Source organism: Festucalex cinctus, chromosome 14 (assembly GCF_051991245.1).
Source record: "Festucalex cinctus isolate MCC-2025b chromosome 14, RoL_Fcin_1.0, whole genome shotgun sequence".
Lineage (NCBI taxonomy): Eukaryota > Metazoa > Chordata > Actinopteri > Syngnathiformes > Syngnathidae > Festucalex > Festucalex cinctus.
Window position 1 is genome coordinate 13,647,249 of NC_135424.1, and position 17,271 is coordinate 13,664,519.

General features: G+C 39.7%; 1 protein-coding gene across 2 annotated transcripts in view; it reads right to left on the bottom strand.

Annotated features, from left to right (window-relative positions):
* The window catches only part of LOC144001074 (phosphofurin acidic cluster sorting protein 2), a 43,279-nt gene that overhangs the window by 11,022 nt on the left and 14,986 nt on the right, over positions 1–17,271 (bottom strand). For both annotated transcript variants that reach the window (XM_077495048.1, XM_077495049.1), the window contains exons 2-15: positions 17,021–17,108; positions 13,292–13,381; positions 12,354–12,479; positions 9,371–9,533; positions 8,545–8,636; positions 6,888–6,968; positions 6,507–6,566; positions 5,173–5,324; positions 3,970–4,063; positions 3,046–3,129; positions 998–1,125; positions 713–845; positions 541–645; positions 330–436 (exon numbers count right to left, since the gene is read on the bottom strand). In XM_077495048.1, the coding sequence (XP_077351174.1) occupies positions 330–436; positions 541–645; positions 713–845; positions 998–1,125; positions 3,046–3,129; positions 3,970–4,063; positions 5,173–5,324; positions 6,507–6,566; positions 6,888–6,968; positions 8,545–8,636; positions 9,371–9,533; positions 12,354–12,479; positions 13,292–13,381; positions 17,021–17,108 (1,503 nt within the window). The remainder of the gene's footprint in view (positions 1–329; positions 437–540; positions 646–712; positions 846–997; positions 1,126–3,045; positions 3,130–3,969; positions 4,064–5,172; positions 5,325–6,506; positions 6,567–6,887; positions 6,969–8,544; positions 8,637–9,370; positions 9,534–12,353; positions 12,480–13,291; positions 13,382–17,020; positions 17,109–17,271) is intronic.

Genomic DNA, 17,271 nt, shown 5'->3' on the forward strand with positions numbered 1-17,271 from the left:
CCCAGAGGATGGCAACTCCGCCCAAATCCATCCACAAACGAACCTCTTTCTTTGCAAATATCCCATGTTATAACTTGGAAACCCGTGGCCAATAAAACAAAGCGGCAAGTATATGTACTTTTTTTTTTTTTGTAGTACTCACTCACACATGGTCCCCCCCCAGGTGGGTAAGCGAACCCACGCCAACCTGCACCGAAGGCAAGTGACGGTACCACTGCACCACCCAGAGCCCGTACATATTTGTTTATATGGCTAAAATTAGCTGTTGCGGTTTTTAGTGCGCGTTATGACAGTATTTGTTCCAGCCGTGATTTATGCAAGTGACTCACAATCTCTGTATTCGGGTAACGATGGTGTTGAAGGCCGCCTGGACATCTGCAGCTGAGCAGGTGGACACAATGGGCTGGGCCTGTTCGTGGAGCAACTCTGCCACGTACTGCATGGTAACACACACACGCACAGAAAGGCCATGATGACAGAGTGATTGATGCGCTTGAAAGAAATAAAAAAAAGATGTTGAGTCCAAGCTAAGCTATTGACCTGTCCTTGCCACTCCATGGTGTTAATGAGAATGATGCTCTCTGGCAAGCGTTCATCAGAGATGAGGATCTGGTTCAACTGGTCATACACGGATTTCCTAGGAACCTTTTGGATACATCAGTAGACTTAGAAAGTGAGGCAAACTAGCTTGACGACTTGTAATGCTGTTTACCTGTGCTATAAGTCTTGAGTCTGGGGAGCACTCGCTCTCTATACTGCTGGTCCGGTCACTTTGGGCCTTGGAATTCTGTCTGTCTTTCATGGAGGTACTGCGTGGACGCCTCTGTAGCCTGTTCTCCATTTTACTGAAACAACGAAGAAAAGAACAAGGAGCTTAACAGGAAGCTATAAATTCGACTGACGGCAATGCAGCTGTTAGTCATGCATACAATAGCAATCATGCGAATTGAAAAAGATGTTGCGTGCACAAATCCAGATGCGGAGCTCGGCAGCGTACCTTGGAGACATGTGGTTTTGGGATTCGGTCTTGGAGAGCTTGCCAACAGTGCTAGCCATCCGTTCAGTGTTGACGTCCCAGCTGCTCACCTCCCCTGGCCCTGGCCCGCTGTCATCGGTTTCTGGCTCCTACGCCAAAAAAAGAAGAAAAGCAACTATGAGGCAAAAGGATTGTGGACAACCGCGCTGATATTCATCACATAACAGTTTCTGTCATGTCGCTTAAGGAGCCTCCTCAGTTGTTCTCCCAGTCTCCAGCAAAAGTCTGATCTGGAGGCAGCATTTTACAGTTGAGGAAAGGAGGTGGGCCAGTAAGTTTTGGCCTCTTAACAAGAGGAAAAACGGCACTATTTCAGATGTGAGTTTGAAGAGGATTAGTGGTATATAAAGCAGAGGGATTGGCTAGACTGCATTTTCAGAGGAAGAGCCAACAATAGAGAAATAAGTGAGCACACGGCCACACGCAAGAACAAATTTTCAAGACTATCCATATCTTGCAAAGGGCTACTTGTCTTTTCTTCTGATTGAGGCTAGCACAATTGATTAGTTTAAAACAAATGAAACTTTTTTTTTTTTTTTTTTATGTGAGGAAACATACTGGCCACTATTTATAGATGTGTCATTGTCATATTTTCATGTATAAAATGTGTAATCCCATCTAATTAATTTCAAACAATACTATAAAGAATGCCATTACACCCTCAATGTTCTAAGTCTTATCTTTTTTTTTTTTTTTTTTAAACCCAAACTACAATTTTTCAGCATGGTAATGCAAAGCGTCGTATTTTGAACATTCCAAGAATGTGCCTTTCGTATCTGTGCTTGTGGGTTAACAGAACAAGAACCACTGTTCAGTTTATTATTGGTTGTTGTTTTTTAAACAATTTTTAAGCAGTCACACTTTTAGAAATGTGTGTATATTCTCTGTTGTGCGATAAACAAGAAATGGTTCATTGGAGATGACAATAATGTACCATCCTTGCATCATAAAAGTTGTGGACTAAACAATCCGGTACTAATAATAAGGTCTGCTCAATAAGCCGTTAGCTGTTTTTGTGCAATGTTGGCTGCTTAAAGAAAGTCTACCGTCTTAAACTACTCATCACTTGACTATGGGGAGTTTGTGTGTTCTCTCCATGTCTGTATGGATTTTCCTGTCAGTGAATCAATGTGATGGTAAAAAACAATCTGGATTCGGTGATGGTCCCCTGGCGCTACATGCTAACACCCGATAGCTCCTCGGGGATTGGGTTTTAAATAGTGTTGTTCGGATACCGTTTTTTGGCCCCCGATACCGATGCCTAGCTTTGCAGTATCGGCCGATACCATACAGATACTTAAGGTTGTTTTTTTTCCTCAACATGAAAATGCTGTCCTGCTATTGGTTCAGAGCATTCAAGGGCCAATAGGATATCTTAGATCGGCATGCAGTGAACATGTCACATATCAGTGAATGTCGTACACCAGCAAGACACAAGATGCTGCATCCAAAATCCTATATTAGTGTTGGAATTAATGGTATCGGCATGTTACTTGTGAGTACTCACCGATACCGATACCACTGTTTTAATGCAGTATTGGCACCTCTGCCGATACCAGTATCGGTATCGGAAAACAACACTAGTTTTAAATGCAGAGAACAAATGTTGTTTTGCATTTTACATATAACTAATATAGTACCTTTACCATTGGTGATATTTCTGATACATTTCAATTCTAACTACTTTCTATGTTTGTTTATAGTTCATAACAAGCTGAAAGATTTAATGATGTGGCGTGAACAAAACTAACCACGTAAAACCAACCAAAGAATTTGAATCAAACATTTTTCTTGATCAAATTAACAATTTAAAACGCCATATTGAGACAGTTGATCCATCCTTGGCCTTGCACACCCCCACCCCATCTTAGTTTCTTCCCAGAAAACCCCAAGACCCACGGGAGGCAAAGCGCACTCCAGTTTCAAGGGTAAGGGAGTGGAAAAGAAAAATGGAGAACACTGTGCTCGAGGGACATTCGGGCAAAGAAAGCGCTGTACTAAAAACATACCCCAATGGTTGTGTCTGTGACGCTGTCCTCTTGATAGCGGGCCCCTTGCACTTTACATCTGTCCACGGTGAGAAAGTCTCCACTCTGAAGGATAAAGACAAATTGAAGAAAAGTGTCTCTCTTTAGTAAGCAGTACACGGTCAAGCTGAATAATATTTCCTGAGCTTCTTTCCATCCATTGATATGACTGCATATAGTTCAGTATGTCTATCAACTTAGACATAAACCCACAAAGATGTGCTCAAGCTTATCACCACCTGGTTTAAAAACACATTAAAAAATGTTTCTTTTTGCTCATTATGTTTTACTGCAGACACTTGTTTGACAAAATGGATGACGATTACTTTCTGGAATGTTCTAGGTGCTTTTGTACAAGCTAAAATGGATTCCAACACATTTATAAACAGCCCATCCTTGTCCTCCCTCTCACAAAGTCAGACACAACATGTCTCTCTCTTGCTCTTCCGCTGCTCTTTTTGTCTCCAACAGGTCATAAATCTGGGTGGGAAAGCTTTATCCAATCTTCTCTCCAAGCATGTGGGCATAGTTGGGTCTGCGTGTTTGAGTGTGTGTGTGTGTTGATGGTAGTGTAGAGGTCAGCTAGTGTCAGTCTCTATAAATACTACAGGGGTGAACTGGGTTGGAGCAGCAGCCCCCTTCATCCTATCCACCACCAATGGGGGGGCTACTGGTCAACATCTCCCCCATTCCCAGAATTTTTTGCATGGCTCTTGGGAATCCTTGGACCATTCAAGGCAACAGAGCTGCCAAGCATTTACACACTGCCTGGGGACAATTATTTTACATATCACTGTTAACAACGTGACCCCATCCAGCACAGCCAGAAGGAAGAACTTTATGGCTGAAAGGAACCAGAGCGGGTTGTTATTGCTATAACAACAGAGGGTCTGGTGATCAACTTACAGCATATAACTGCTCTCTCTGCTGACTTTTTTGGCTGTGTATGCTTCCGATCTCTGTCTGGGAGCTGGAGTGAGACATCCCCTCGAAAAACGGCCTGAAAAACAAAAGGTTCAACTTGTGAGAATAAAATAAGTTATATCACTAGGAATGAGCATAGTGAATAATAATTCGGAATTTTGATGATCATGTGGTCATCTTTTTAAACAGCTGTGGTTCTGCACTCACACATACCCGCTAGGGCTGCTCGATTATGGAGAAAATAATAATCACGATAATTATGGCAATAATTGAAATCACGATTATTCAAATGAGTATTTATTTTTTGGTATAAAAACAAAATAATGTTTAAGCATTTACAAATATTAAGACTTAAAAAAAAAAAAAAAAAATGAAGAAACACTATAATTACGTAAGTTGCTTTTATTTGGACCAAACAGAATTTATAATAATATATATTCATAATATTTATTTATTTATTTATTTATTTATTTATTTATTTATGTTGTGCATATGATTACACATTAAAAAATATTAAGACCAATAAAAAAAAATAGAAACACTATAATTATTTAAGTTCCTTTTAGACCAAACAGAATTTGTAATAATATATTATAATAATATATACTCATTTATTTATTTATGTTGGCAAAAACTTGAAGTTGGCGTGCAGCATGTGCACTGTGCAGTAGGACGATCATTTATTTTTTGGTACAAAACAAGAAAAATGTTTAAACGTAAAAAACAAATCAAAAATATTTAGACAAATAAAATTCTTCAAAAATTCTACAAATAAAGTTATTTGAAATTAATTAACTATGCAAATTCCTTTGGGATGAAACAAAATTTATTAAACTAATTTTAAATTTTAAAAAGGTGCAAATGTATAAATTTAAACAACTCAAAAATTAGTGTTAATATTTGTATTTTTTTACGATTATGCTGATTTTGTAATTGTGGAGTATAATAATTGAAATTGTAATTGAATTTAATTGCACAGCCTTAATACCGGCTACTCTTGTATCCTAAATAGCATCAAATAGAAACTAATCTTAACACAAAAAGCTTTGTTTTGTTTTGTTGTACACGGATCTACTAGACTAGAGGAATTATGGTAAGAAGAAAATCCTTTGCAATTCATGTAAGGATGGAGCTTAATCACATATTAATTTAATGAAAAAAAAAAAAAAATGAGGGCAAACTCACTTAAGCTTGGGCTTGGGTGTGCTCAAGACACTTTCATTGTCCTCCATTTCCGGCCCGCTATCACTCTGGTTGTACACCTCCAGACTGTCGTAGAGTAAGTCCAGATCCTCCTCTACTTCCTGGGTCTGGTCTACTGGATCAGAGTCCAAGACCTGCCAGACATATTGTCAACACATGAATAATCTTGTAAATATCACATGGATTAAAAAAAAAAAAAAAAAACTGTAGGAATTGACTGGTGTTGCACACTTGCTAATCACTTTTAAAGCTCTGCTGATCGGATAAATTGAAAATGATGATCACAAAGACGCCATGAAAATCAAACTGCTATAAATACATCCATGACTTTAAGAGGGCCAATCAGATAGGAAATGCTAGAAGAGACCTGCAGAGCTGAACTTTGATTTGCAGGCTGCACAGTGGGGATGCGCACGTATCATAGGAAGTGCACACGGCAGGCTTTGGGACTAATCGGGTGATTAATGCCACTCCATAAGTGCATGAGCTGTCAGGGAACAGATAAACACAGTCTGTCCCTTCTCTACCGCCGAGGCTACGTATTTATAGAACGGCGGCCGTGCACACTGTCCAGTCACACACAAGGAAGGGATTAGCGACAAGCAATGTGATAAAAGATCATCAGGCTAACTGAGGAGTCCAGAAACATGAAATGTAGTCAAACTCAGTCCGAATGCAGTGAGCGACTCAGATAATTATCAGTTAATTATCATTTTAAAGGTCTATCTATGGTCTAGCACAGATTATATGGACATCGAAGGGTTGATGCCTACGTCCGCTTTTGACACAATTATAAGCCATTAACTTGAAATGTGCTATATAAATCTAAGATATAATTTTTTTATTACAGTGTGCACTGTATATTCTGCATTTATTTACAAGGACTGACTGCTAAGAGGGACAAATGGAATTTAAATACTATCCAACATTTATCATTAGATTAAATCCTGGACAATAAATCCCTTAATGGATTCAGCATACATATCGTTGCTAATGGCAATTTCTGAATCATACATCCATGAGTGGGGGATAATGCAGCCAAGCACCATAATGATGCTTGAAGCTCCTGTCAGGAATACTTTAGCAACAATCTGGCTTGATGCAGTTTAGTCAGTCAATACTGATAGAAAGAGATCTTTCCCAACTGCAGCTAAATAACTTTTCAACAGCTGTCTTATTAAAGGCTTTATTTATAGCAGAATTCCCACACGGGTGTTCCCCTCTAAGGCTCACTTTTATGTCTTCTGCTTCAACCTTGAACACATTCTCTTGGGAATCAATCAAACCAATGCAGCTATTCCTCTTTTGAAACTCACCTCATCTGTTACCTTGAACCTCTTCAACAAGGCCACAAATTTCTGCTTGAAGTTCGGTTGCTGTAACAGAGAAAAACAAAATTGTAAACAGATTGAGCGGAAATTATCGCCATGGTGAAAATAGCAATTATTCCGATTTATAAATTCTCCCGAGACATGTCTTGCAGATTACGCATCTACAGCCATAGCAGCCACCATCTTAGTAACTGAGTCCACTGAAACCACAGATCTCATTTACATGCTCATCCACATCCTCCTAATGGGCTTGCACAAATGGAACACACTGTGTGCTTCCCCTAACAGCGTCTGAGTCAGAAAACAACGGTCTTGGGTCATTCTTGTGGTCAATGATTAGCCAGCGTATAAGTCCATGTAGCTCACCCTCGTCATGGAGGTGGTCCGAATCATTTTCCTCCGGGGTTTCTTGGGCTTGCGAAGCTCATCGTCTTCATCGTAAATATCCTGAAATACACGGAAGGGAGATGTGATAAATGACTCTATGTATGGCTAGTAGGGGTGTTAAAAAAAATCGATTCGGCGATATATAGCGATACTACATCGCGCGATACTCGAATCTATTCAATAAAAAAAAAAATCTATTTTTTTTTTTTTTTAAGAGCTCAGAATTGTTCATTCGGTAGTCTTACCGATTCAACGTCTTATCATCATTGCCTTTTTTTTTTTTTTTTTGGTGTGTGTGTGAATCGATTTTTAAACTTCCATTTTTAATGGAAAAATATTCAACAAAACGTCTGACTTCGGGTTAGGATTCACACCTTGAGCATGGAAGAATGTTATATGAACGGAACATTAAGCCTTAATATTTTATTTTAATGCTGTTCAAACATGAAACAGATTACAACCTCTATAAGACTGAAATTTCAGATAAATAAATAATAAATTTTCATATAAATCTTACACTCTACAAGCTTACTGATTAGTATTTTCTAAATCTGAATGAAAAAAAATCGCAACAATCGACTTATAAATTCGTATCGGGATTAATCGGTATCGAATCGAATCGTGACCTGTGAATCGTGATACGAATTGAATCGTCAGGTACTAGGCAATTCACACCCCTAATGGCTAGCATCAGATAGTGATTGCTAAGAATTCACTGAATTGTGGCGCTGTTGATACAGCCTTAACTAGTTGGTGGACTAACTGCATTTAATATTAATGTGACATGGAAAATATTCAACTTGAAGATTCTGACTTCTGACCTCAAAGCATTCAATTCAAAAGTAAATTCAAACAAGTTTTGTTTCTACACCAGCGATGTACTCTGGATTTGTACTAGAGATAGACCGATATGTTTTTTTTAAGCGCGTATAACAATTATTAGTAGACAAGGACGCCGATAACCTACATTTGGAGCAGATATTAATTTTTCACTAAAAGGGAAAATATTGGCATCAAAATTTAAAAATACAAACTCCAGTTCTGATTTTTGTTTTAATTTTTAAGTATATGTTTATTGAACGACGTATAGGGTTCATAAAATATTGGAGGTTAAAAAAAATCTTAGTCGATTGACGTTGTTTTACAAATCTAACAAAAAGTTCAGGAATGTAGTAGCATGTCTTCAAAAGTTAAATAAAAACTGAAATAAATAGCTCCCCATTGTAAATAAAGTTTTTCAAAATTTAAAAATATCCTATGTATTAAAATTGTACTTTATCTAGTTTTAATTTCAAAGACAAACGGTGCAGAGTTCCCAGGATCATAAGCATCTATGAAAATGTAAATAATTTGTTCCCAGTTTTATTTATTTTTTTTTTAATTTCCCTGAACGCCTTTTGAAATGGATCTATTATTGGCCGTGTAATTCTTCAAAATGGCAGATGCTGATATTCATCGAAATGCTGAATATGAGCGTCGATAGGTCTATCCCTATTTTGTATGCAATTTGGAAGGCATAGTTAATGTTAAGTAAAGCCATTATACTGTGCATATTTGTATGAAAAACACTTGTGAGCTATTAAAATGAAGCAATCAAATTCAAAACAGTATAAACATCTTTCTTTTTGGCACTCACCTGGCCATGAGCCGCATCATCACTAGCTTCTTGTTCGGATGAATAACTGTCATCGTCCTCCTCAGAATAGTTGTCCATGTCTGGGGAGCGGTCTGAAGCAAATAAATCAGAAACTAATTTAATAGATGAATACATTTACAGAAATATGGTGTGTAAACCAAAAAAATTACAAACAGAAGCAGGCAGAAATCCAAGGCCACTTCAGTTAATTACTTACTGACTGCACTTTCCACCATGATTATCAAACCCATTTACTTTGACCTTTCTTAGTCTGAGGAGACTACTGTTTAAATAGCTAATTTTATTGGTTGAAGCCGCCATTTATAACTGGGATTTTCTGTTCTTTTCAATAAGTTCATTTTAATGTCTGTTCCATTCATTTAAGTAGGATGGATGTCATAAAAGGATCAGTGCAAAGAGGAGCAAGATAAACTTTCTCCCAAAGTGACACGGGCTTAATACTTGGTACATGAGCTCATCTGTTATGTTTGAGTGACCTCCTTAATAACAACCAGAGCAGCGAGGGACCAGCATAGCAGGATGAAGGCGTGGAGCGTAAGCTAGGCCAAATATTTCCCCCACTGTCCAGAATTAGAGCAGTGTAAGGTAATGGGCCCGACATCTGTTCAAGTGAGAGATCAACATTACAACCATAGCAGAGGAGAGTAACATATTCTCAGCCCTGGGCTGGGAAAGCATTATTGGACTTCACTCCGTCTTCATTTGGGAAATGGGATCCATGTGGCGAAAGTAAAGAAAAAGACTGAAGTGTCGGTCAGGATTAGGCTGGGTCGCATGTTGGGAGGGGGTTGATGACGGTACCCACCTGAGGTTTTAGTCTTTCGTCCAGCCTGTCCACTGCCATCCTCGTGGTCGATGGGCTGGCTGGAAAGCGAGTACACACTGATCTCCGCCACGCGCACTGGCGCTTCTTTCACGTTGCTATGGAGACCGAGAATCTGGCCTCCGTCTGTAGGGTGTTGCATCACCTGAACATAAAGACAAGATCATAATATAAAAATGGACTCGCTAATTTCCGTTTCCCGTGCTTCTTCATTATGTATGTTCTTATACAATTAGGACAAGCTCCCCTCATCCGTCTCATAGCTGAGATGGAATCATGCCTCATGCAATTTTTGCGTGGATCAATCACTCAGCGGAGACACGCTGAAGCCGAACAGATCAAATACTTCCTTCAACGGAGCGGAAGGATGAAAGAATGTTATCTCTATCTTCACGGAGCCAAACAATGATCTAGGAGAGGTATCCTCTATTATTACATTGTTCGACACCGAGCGAATGATTACAGGCAGAGAGCGAAACAATCGCTAAATGAATCTTCACTGCCACAGAAATGCTCATTTTCCTTTGTGATTGTCTAACAGTCCAAAGCCAATTTGCTTGTATCATGCAAACAGTTTTATTGCTTTAGTTCCAATCTCTATCTGGGGAGTCACTGTAATATTTCACAATATGAATTGCTATGCAGGGAGTCGGATAATTTCCCTCAAACACTAACAGGGGCTGCACTTGGAATCTTCATTTGAAAGGCCATTCAAATTCAGGATGAGTGCTGGAGACCAAATTAAAAACATGACAACATCCTGCAATTGCTCAGAATAAAAGAGAAAAAAAAAAAAAAAAAAGAGGAATACTACAATATTCTATTTCATCTTAGTCATTCACTGCGATTGGCTGGCAACCAGTCCAGGGTGTACCCCGCCTACTGCCTAAAGCCAGCTGAGATAGGCTCCAGCACTCCCCACGACCCTTGTGAGGAATAAGCGGTCAAGAAAATGGATGGATCTTAGTCGTTCATACAAGCGGCCTGTGGGATGTTGTGCTTCAGCTGACACCAAACTGGAGCAATGTATTAGCCTTATTTTCAGATATTAATGTTAATAGGGAACCGCACAATATATGTCACCACACTTAATATTAATGAGTCTAGCGAAGAGGGTCAAACTCAGTGGGCTAGTCATGCTAGACGAATGTAAACAGTCTACTAGCGAGATGTCTACTGCGCTAAATCTACTAATTCTGTCCGAGAATGTCATCCCTGGTGCCATAGTCACTGGTATAGTCGTCCAAGAACATACTAATGTTCAATCGAAGAGATGGCTTGCGTGTAGAGGCTGAAAAAGATGAGGAAAAGAGCCGACCTGATCCACAGGTAAATGCTTTTTTTCTCCCCCTCAAAACATCGTCCTACGCAACTGACATTCTCCAGTTTCAACAAGCTATCCTTCTTTTACCACCATATGCCCTGTCTGTCATATCTGGTTGTCTTACGTCTTTGATAGTTGTTGGGGGTAAATTTGTATTGCTTTTTTTGTGTATGTGTGTAGCGTGTGTGTATATCTCAATACTTTCAATTATTATATCCTTCCCGTTTTAAACCCGCTTCCCTAATTTAAAAAAAAAGGCCATACAGATACATTTTCATACATGTCACAGCTGCACGAAAGGAAAGAAAAAATAAAAAAAACAGGCGGTAAGCAAGACAGGTCCGTACAACAGGGGCAACGCCATTTTAGCATTTTTTCATTGTCGTCCGGCAGTCGGAGTAGTGCCAAACTCGAAACAAAACAATACATAAAAAAAAAGGCAATCGCTTCCCTCTTCAGGATGGCGGTGGCCGGCAAGGGCAGGATAGTCATTTAGAAGGATGCATGCATGTATGATGCCCCCCAACAAAATGTTTACCCCATATGAAGGTGAAAGGCTTCACTTTGTTGGCGTTAAACTGCTCTTTAACTTGATCCCCATTCACAATTTTGACTGAATTTTTGGCTTTGGGAAACAAATAATGAATACATCCTTCATATGTGGACGGTTGTAGTGTCTGGAGTGGTTTCTGCAAGTTCCATAACAGCTGTGTTTACTCGACATGTTGTTTTTCCAGAGATAAACGAGAATAAAACAAGCACTATTTGCACGTCTCATCAATGATCGCACTTCTTTCTGACCCACTTCCGGGTTCAAGCTGCTAAAGTCACGTGGCCTTGTGGTCTAAAAATAGCATTCATGCGGTTCGACATTCCTTTTTCCAAGGCTATGGCTAATATCTTTTAACATCAAATATTGTATGTTAGAAAATTAGAAATGGAATCCGACATCTAACTGGAGGAATAGTTATATTAGTCAACATCTCTGTCCTGCAAATACACACACCAAATAAATATTAAAAGATTTTGGGATTTAGAATCTGTACCCCATCTCTATTCCCCAATGTTCCTCCACAAAAGCCTGTCAGAAACCTTATGTAACAAGTCAGAGATTAGAGCATCACAAAAAGCATGCAGTTTCACTTCATGACAACAGGCATTAATAAACAAAATAAATTGAAAACCTTTGTCTGATGTAACAACATCCATACAAGAATCCACTTTGTGTTTTACCGCTTGTAATATGCAATAAAACATTAGCCCTCGCTCGCAGATTCTTCACCCCAAATGACTTGGATCGAGGACTTCAACAGAGCCGTGTTTCCATTAAATAAACAACCACACTGGGCGTTAGACCAGCTCTTGGTCCATTATTTCTACATATCATGGCTGAAAGCAGTGCTCTCAGAAAAAAAAGCACATCCAAAGCCAGCTCCAGATGGCCCATAATCTCATACAGCAGTGTGTGAGGAGCATGAATCATTTAAAAGTCAAGTGTAATACCAGCAAGAAAACGAAGGTACAAGGCTATGAATACATGTCAATCATTGTCTGTCAGAGTGATGAGCCGATTTTCTTCTTCAAAAATGCAAACAACAGTTCTCTTGTGAAACTACCGCATACAAAGGAAACGTGCATTACCTCGGCCATATTGATAACTCCCACAGCCAAAGTCTTGTAGCCCAGGATGGTTCGATTCTTGTAGCGTTTCCTCCTCTGCAGCATGATCTGTAGTCTGTTGGCGTCCCTCTTCAAAAAATGGGGATACTACAAACGAAAGAAGAAGAAAAAAACAGATTCGAAAAACAGGTTTGTAGAATTCTAGGGATTACATAAAAAGCAGTCTATCTACCATAATAGACGAAATATCCTAATTTGGTCATGGGCCAAAATCTACAAAACATGCTCCAGTGTGTGGGACACAGCATGTAGTTGTAGATCCCATTATTATTGCACTTACACGCAATCCTCTATGGCAGCATCTGCAGCTCATTTATCCAGTTTCTTCCTTACATTTGTCACCTGTCTGACATTTTTATAGGTTTTTGGGTAGTCTCAGACCACTAAGCAGGAACTTAATTTAGCCCTGATGTGGACCATAGACTTCTGTATCAGCAGTATTTCACAATTTTATAGGATTATTATTCATTTGTAGCCAGAATGATTAATTATGTCTGTCATTAGATAATGAAGCGACTGCTCTAATAGGGAGGCCTATCAGGGGAGATTAAATTCAAAATTAGATTTTTTATTTTTTTTAATCAAGATGGGAAACTTAAAGACAAGTGACAGACTAATAAATGTTCAGTCTGCTACTTCAGTGACATCAATTTGTTTCAAGAATATCACATTACATTATTTTAAAATTAAGTCACCAAATACTTTTAAGAACTATTTGTTCTTTAAACTTTCATGTCAGTACAAACTTACAGCAATATTAACACACAGCTCTGAAACACAAGAAACACCAATGAGGTTGCAAAGGGTACCAGAGTGGCTACAAGTTTCTCTCCAATTATAGTTGTCAAGTAACTGCCGTGTCAGTGTGAGAATTCACAGCACAATGTCAGAGTGCTTGCCTGTAGTGAGAATGTGAGTTCCAGATCTGTCTCCATTAGTCCACTGGGTGGGAGGACATACTCATTGGATCGCAGAAGACGCTTCGAACCCTAGAAGATAGAGTCACACTTTGAAATGCAAGCCAATCTCCACATTCTGGACTGAGAGTGCTACACATCTGAACTGTGGTATCAAGTTCATCAGAAGACAAGCAAAGCTTTTTTTTTTTTTTTTTTTGTTCCTCCTCAGTACGGTGAACAGGAACATACATAAAGTGAGAAAGTCTTATTTTAGTCTCAACCTGGTTCACACATTTATGCAAAGTCACACCTTGTGGCAACCTAGTACAAAGAGTCCTGGATTCCTGCTCGGCATCTTATTGCCATAACCGCAACTGAAGGGGGTGAGATTCATTGTTTTGAAACATATAAATAGCTGCTTCAAAATAAGCATTTCCTATTAAAAACTTCCTCAATGATAATGATTTCAATATAGCCATGTACTATTCTTTAGCCACGCTCTATGCGACGACTACAGTTAACAATAACCTCATAGGCCCATCAATCTGTGCAATGAAAGCACCAACTCCACAGTGACCAAGAGCAAAATCATTCTCTCTGTGTCTGAAAATGTGTGACCTGCGAGGGAAATTTTAAACACCTCCCACTCTGCAAACGTCTACAAGGAAAGTCACTGCAATCCAAAACAGAATGTTTTATTGGCTTGTTCTTCCTCTCCGACGGATCTAGTTCTCGTACTTTACGCCGACGGAATGGGCAGAAAATATCCAGGAAAAAATGCAAATCCAGCCATAATGACACCAAAATCTGACTGTAAACCCGTTTGCTAAAACTTGCAATCTCTGCTTTGACACTAACAGATGACTGTAAAATGCATCCAAGCACTGTGGCTGAATATCTTGTTGAGAAGGACATACTGTCCCAACCTAAACAGTGACTGAAGCACTAGCTTAATTCTGTAAAGAGGGGGGGGGAAAAAAAAAAAGAGAGAAAAATCACAGGCCATGTCTGACCTTGTCACTAGTGCTCCACAAAAGAAGCCTTGTATGCACTCTCTCTCATGCTTCATAGCTGGTACAATGAATCAGGGCACAAAAGCACTCACTAACGGCCTGACATGCATTTACAATACACAGCCTTGGCAAGAAATGCTTGTACTCAATGTCCTCATCACCCTCTCTCCCCTCGCCCTTATGCTCCGTAACAAGCCTTTCCCCTCTTGTCTTTCTGTGCCAAATGATAGGATGTAGCACATCTAACCTCAGTTAAACATCCGTTCCTTATCCAAACTACTTATCCTCTGATTTGCTAAAACAAAGGTAAAGACAGTTGAAGATAGATGGCTGTAATATAAAGAACAAAAAAAGTATCAGTTATTTGAAAAGTTTTTTGGTTTTTTTTACGTTTTTGTCGACATTTTGGGAGGCACGGTGGACGAGTGGTTAGCACGTCCGCCTCCCAGTACTGTGGACGCAAGATCGAGTCCAGGCTTCGGCCTCCCTGGGTGGAGTTTGCATGTTCTCCCCATGCCCGCGTGGGTCTTCTTCGGGCACTCCGGTCTCCTCCCACATTCCAAAGATATGCATGGCAGGTTAATAGTGCACTCCGAATTGTCCCTAAGTGTGCTTGTGAGTGTGAGTGGTTGTTCATCCCTGTGTGCCCTGCGATTGGGTGGCATTGGCAACCAGTTCAGGGTGTACCCCACCTAATGCCCAAATCCAGTTGGGATAGGCTCCAGCACGCTCCAGCACCCACCCCCACCCCACCCCCACCCCCAGTTTCCTCCCATAACCAAAAACATGCATGGTAGGTTAAGTGAAAACTCAACAGTAAATTGTCCTTAGATGTGAATGTGTGTGTGAATGGCTGTTTTTCTGTTTGTGCCTTGCGATTGGCTGGCGACCAATTCAGAGTGTACAGTGCCTCTCGCCCAAAGCCAGCTGGGATAGGCTCCAGCACACCGGCGAGCCTAGTGAAGATAAGAGGTACAGAGAACGGATGCGTGGTTTAGTTCTAGTTGTTTGTCCAATTTTTATTGTGGATAATGCCAGCATGATTAAATGGCAAGAAATGATTGCATTACAGTAATGGTATGACATGATTGTTTACATTACGCTCACGTTCATGTGGAATCGTGCCGGGCCATGGCCCAACACCATCAATGTGCCAGAAGAGACGTTTCATTATTTGGGAACCATTTAGCAAATGCATGAATTTTCCAACATATTTGTTTATAACTCAAGCATATACATTGTATGTTGTTTTTCATTGACTTGCCGAACACTACCTGTCATGACTGTGTTTTGTTTGGGGCAAGGGTTATGTTTGGGTCAAGTGTCTGATTTGAACTGATGCAATCAGCATGTAACCAGCAACTAGTTTCAATTGGTCAGAACCTATGTGATGTCAAGAATCTTTAATCTCTTTATCTGGTCAGAAGCCAATCAGAGAACTCCATGTCAGTCCTGTTTTCAGCGACCTATCAGGGTTACCCACATGTCTGGCCACAGCCAATCTGATCCATTCGCTATCTATTTAAGTCTGACAGAGAAGTGTGTTTTCACCGGATTATTCTTCTGTTCCTCTGTGCACCTCCACAGCCCAAGTTAGCTCCATGTCTCTTATTCTTGATACATTCTCGTAGTTTCTGGTCTCGCCGTGAGTGCGTTCCGCGTAAACAAGGATTGTTATGCGAATAAAGTGTTAAAATCTTATTTGTGTCTGCGTTTTTTTTTGTCTCAGGGGACTTTGGTAGGCTACCTTTCACACACTCACATTTACACCATCACTAAGTGGGACTTGAACGCATGATGCGAGCCGGAAGTCTGGCAAATGAACCGTTACACCATCGTTCACTCCCTTATGACATTTTTGTAATCGAAAGCTTAAAATTAAGTAAAGTTGTGCTTGAAAATGTCCTCACTAAAAGTAGGTTAGAACGAATAAACAGCAGTCATGGTAGACTACAATTGCTCTTGATTAAAAAGAATCTCAAGTGAATGTAATTATCTTTATATACCATTAAAGAAGACATTGATGAAGGCCTGACACCCTACAATCTCCACAGAGACTGCTGAAAATCCAGAGAACTCTTCGTATTTGGGCAATGGGCAGACACCGCTCAGATGTCATGAAGTGATTCCAACAATTTCAGATTTAATTATCACTATGCATGTTTTCATGCATTGGATTTGTTTCATTAAGCACTGCACAGCATACAGATATTTTTAGATAGAAGGATCACGTTACGGCCTGCGTAACGCTGCTCAAACAAATTAATCACAAACGTCATATATATCATTCATCTAAAATCTCATTGTTGGAACTAAGTAAGTAGTGACATTTCACAAACAGTAAAACGCAATGCATGCTATGTGGTGTTGCATGTGAACAAATGATTATTTTCTTTTAACGTTGAGTTGTCATTCTTAGGGCTGACACGGTGATGAGTCAACACCTGTTTGGGTTGCAAACCCATAATCGTGAATATAACATTCTAAATCCGTCTTAAGGTGCTAATGCACCTGCCGAGAGTAGTAATGCTAGTCTGCTATTTAAAGCACGTGAGTGGATGTGACATACCAGAGCCGCCTGCGCTAAGAAGGCTTTTTATCAATTGGCAGGATTAGTAGCATGTCTTATCGTCAACTAGGCTTGCGATTATGTTAAACAGGGTGCAGCACAAGCAAAGTATTGAAAAGAAAGGCTCAAAAGATTACACCGACTCACCTGTATTTTGACAGCAATAGAGAGCGAGTTCAGTTCTTTGTCCAGTTCTTTGAGCACGACGAGTTTTTTCAGAGTGAGGCTGCAGAGCCTGCAATTGAGAGAGAGAAAAAAGGTTATAAATATGAAAGAAAAGTTGGACATTTTTAGGCCTGCAGGTATAACTAAAAATGGAGCACATCCAAGAGCCACACATCCAAGTGAGAGATGCTGAAAAATATTTATGTCATCAAAGAGTAAGTCTTTCATTTAGT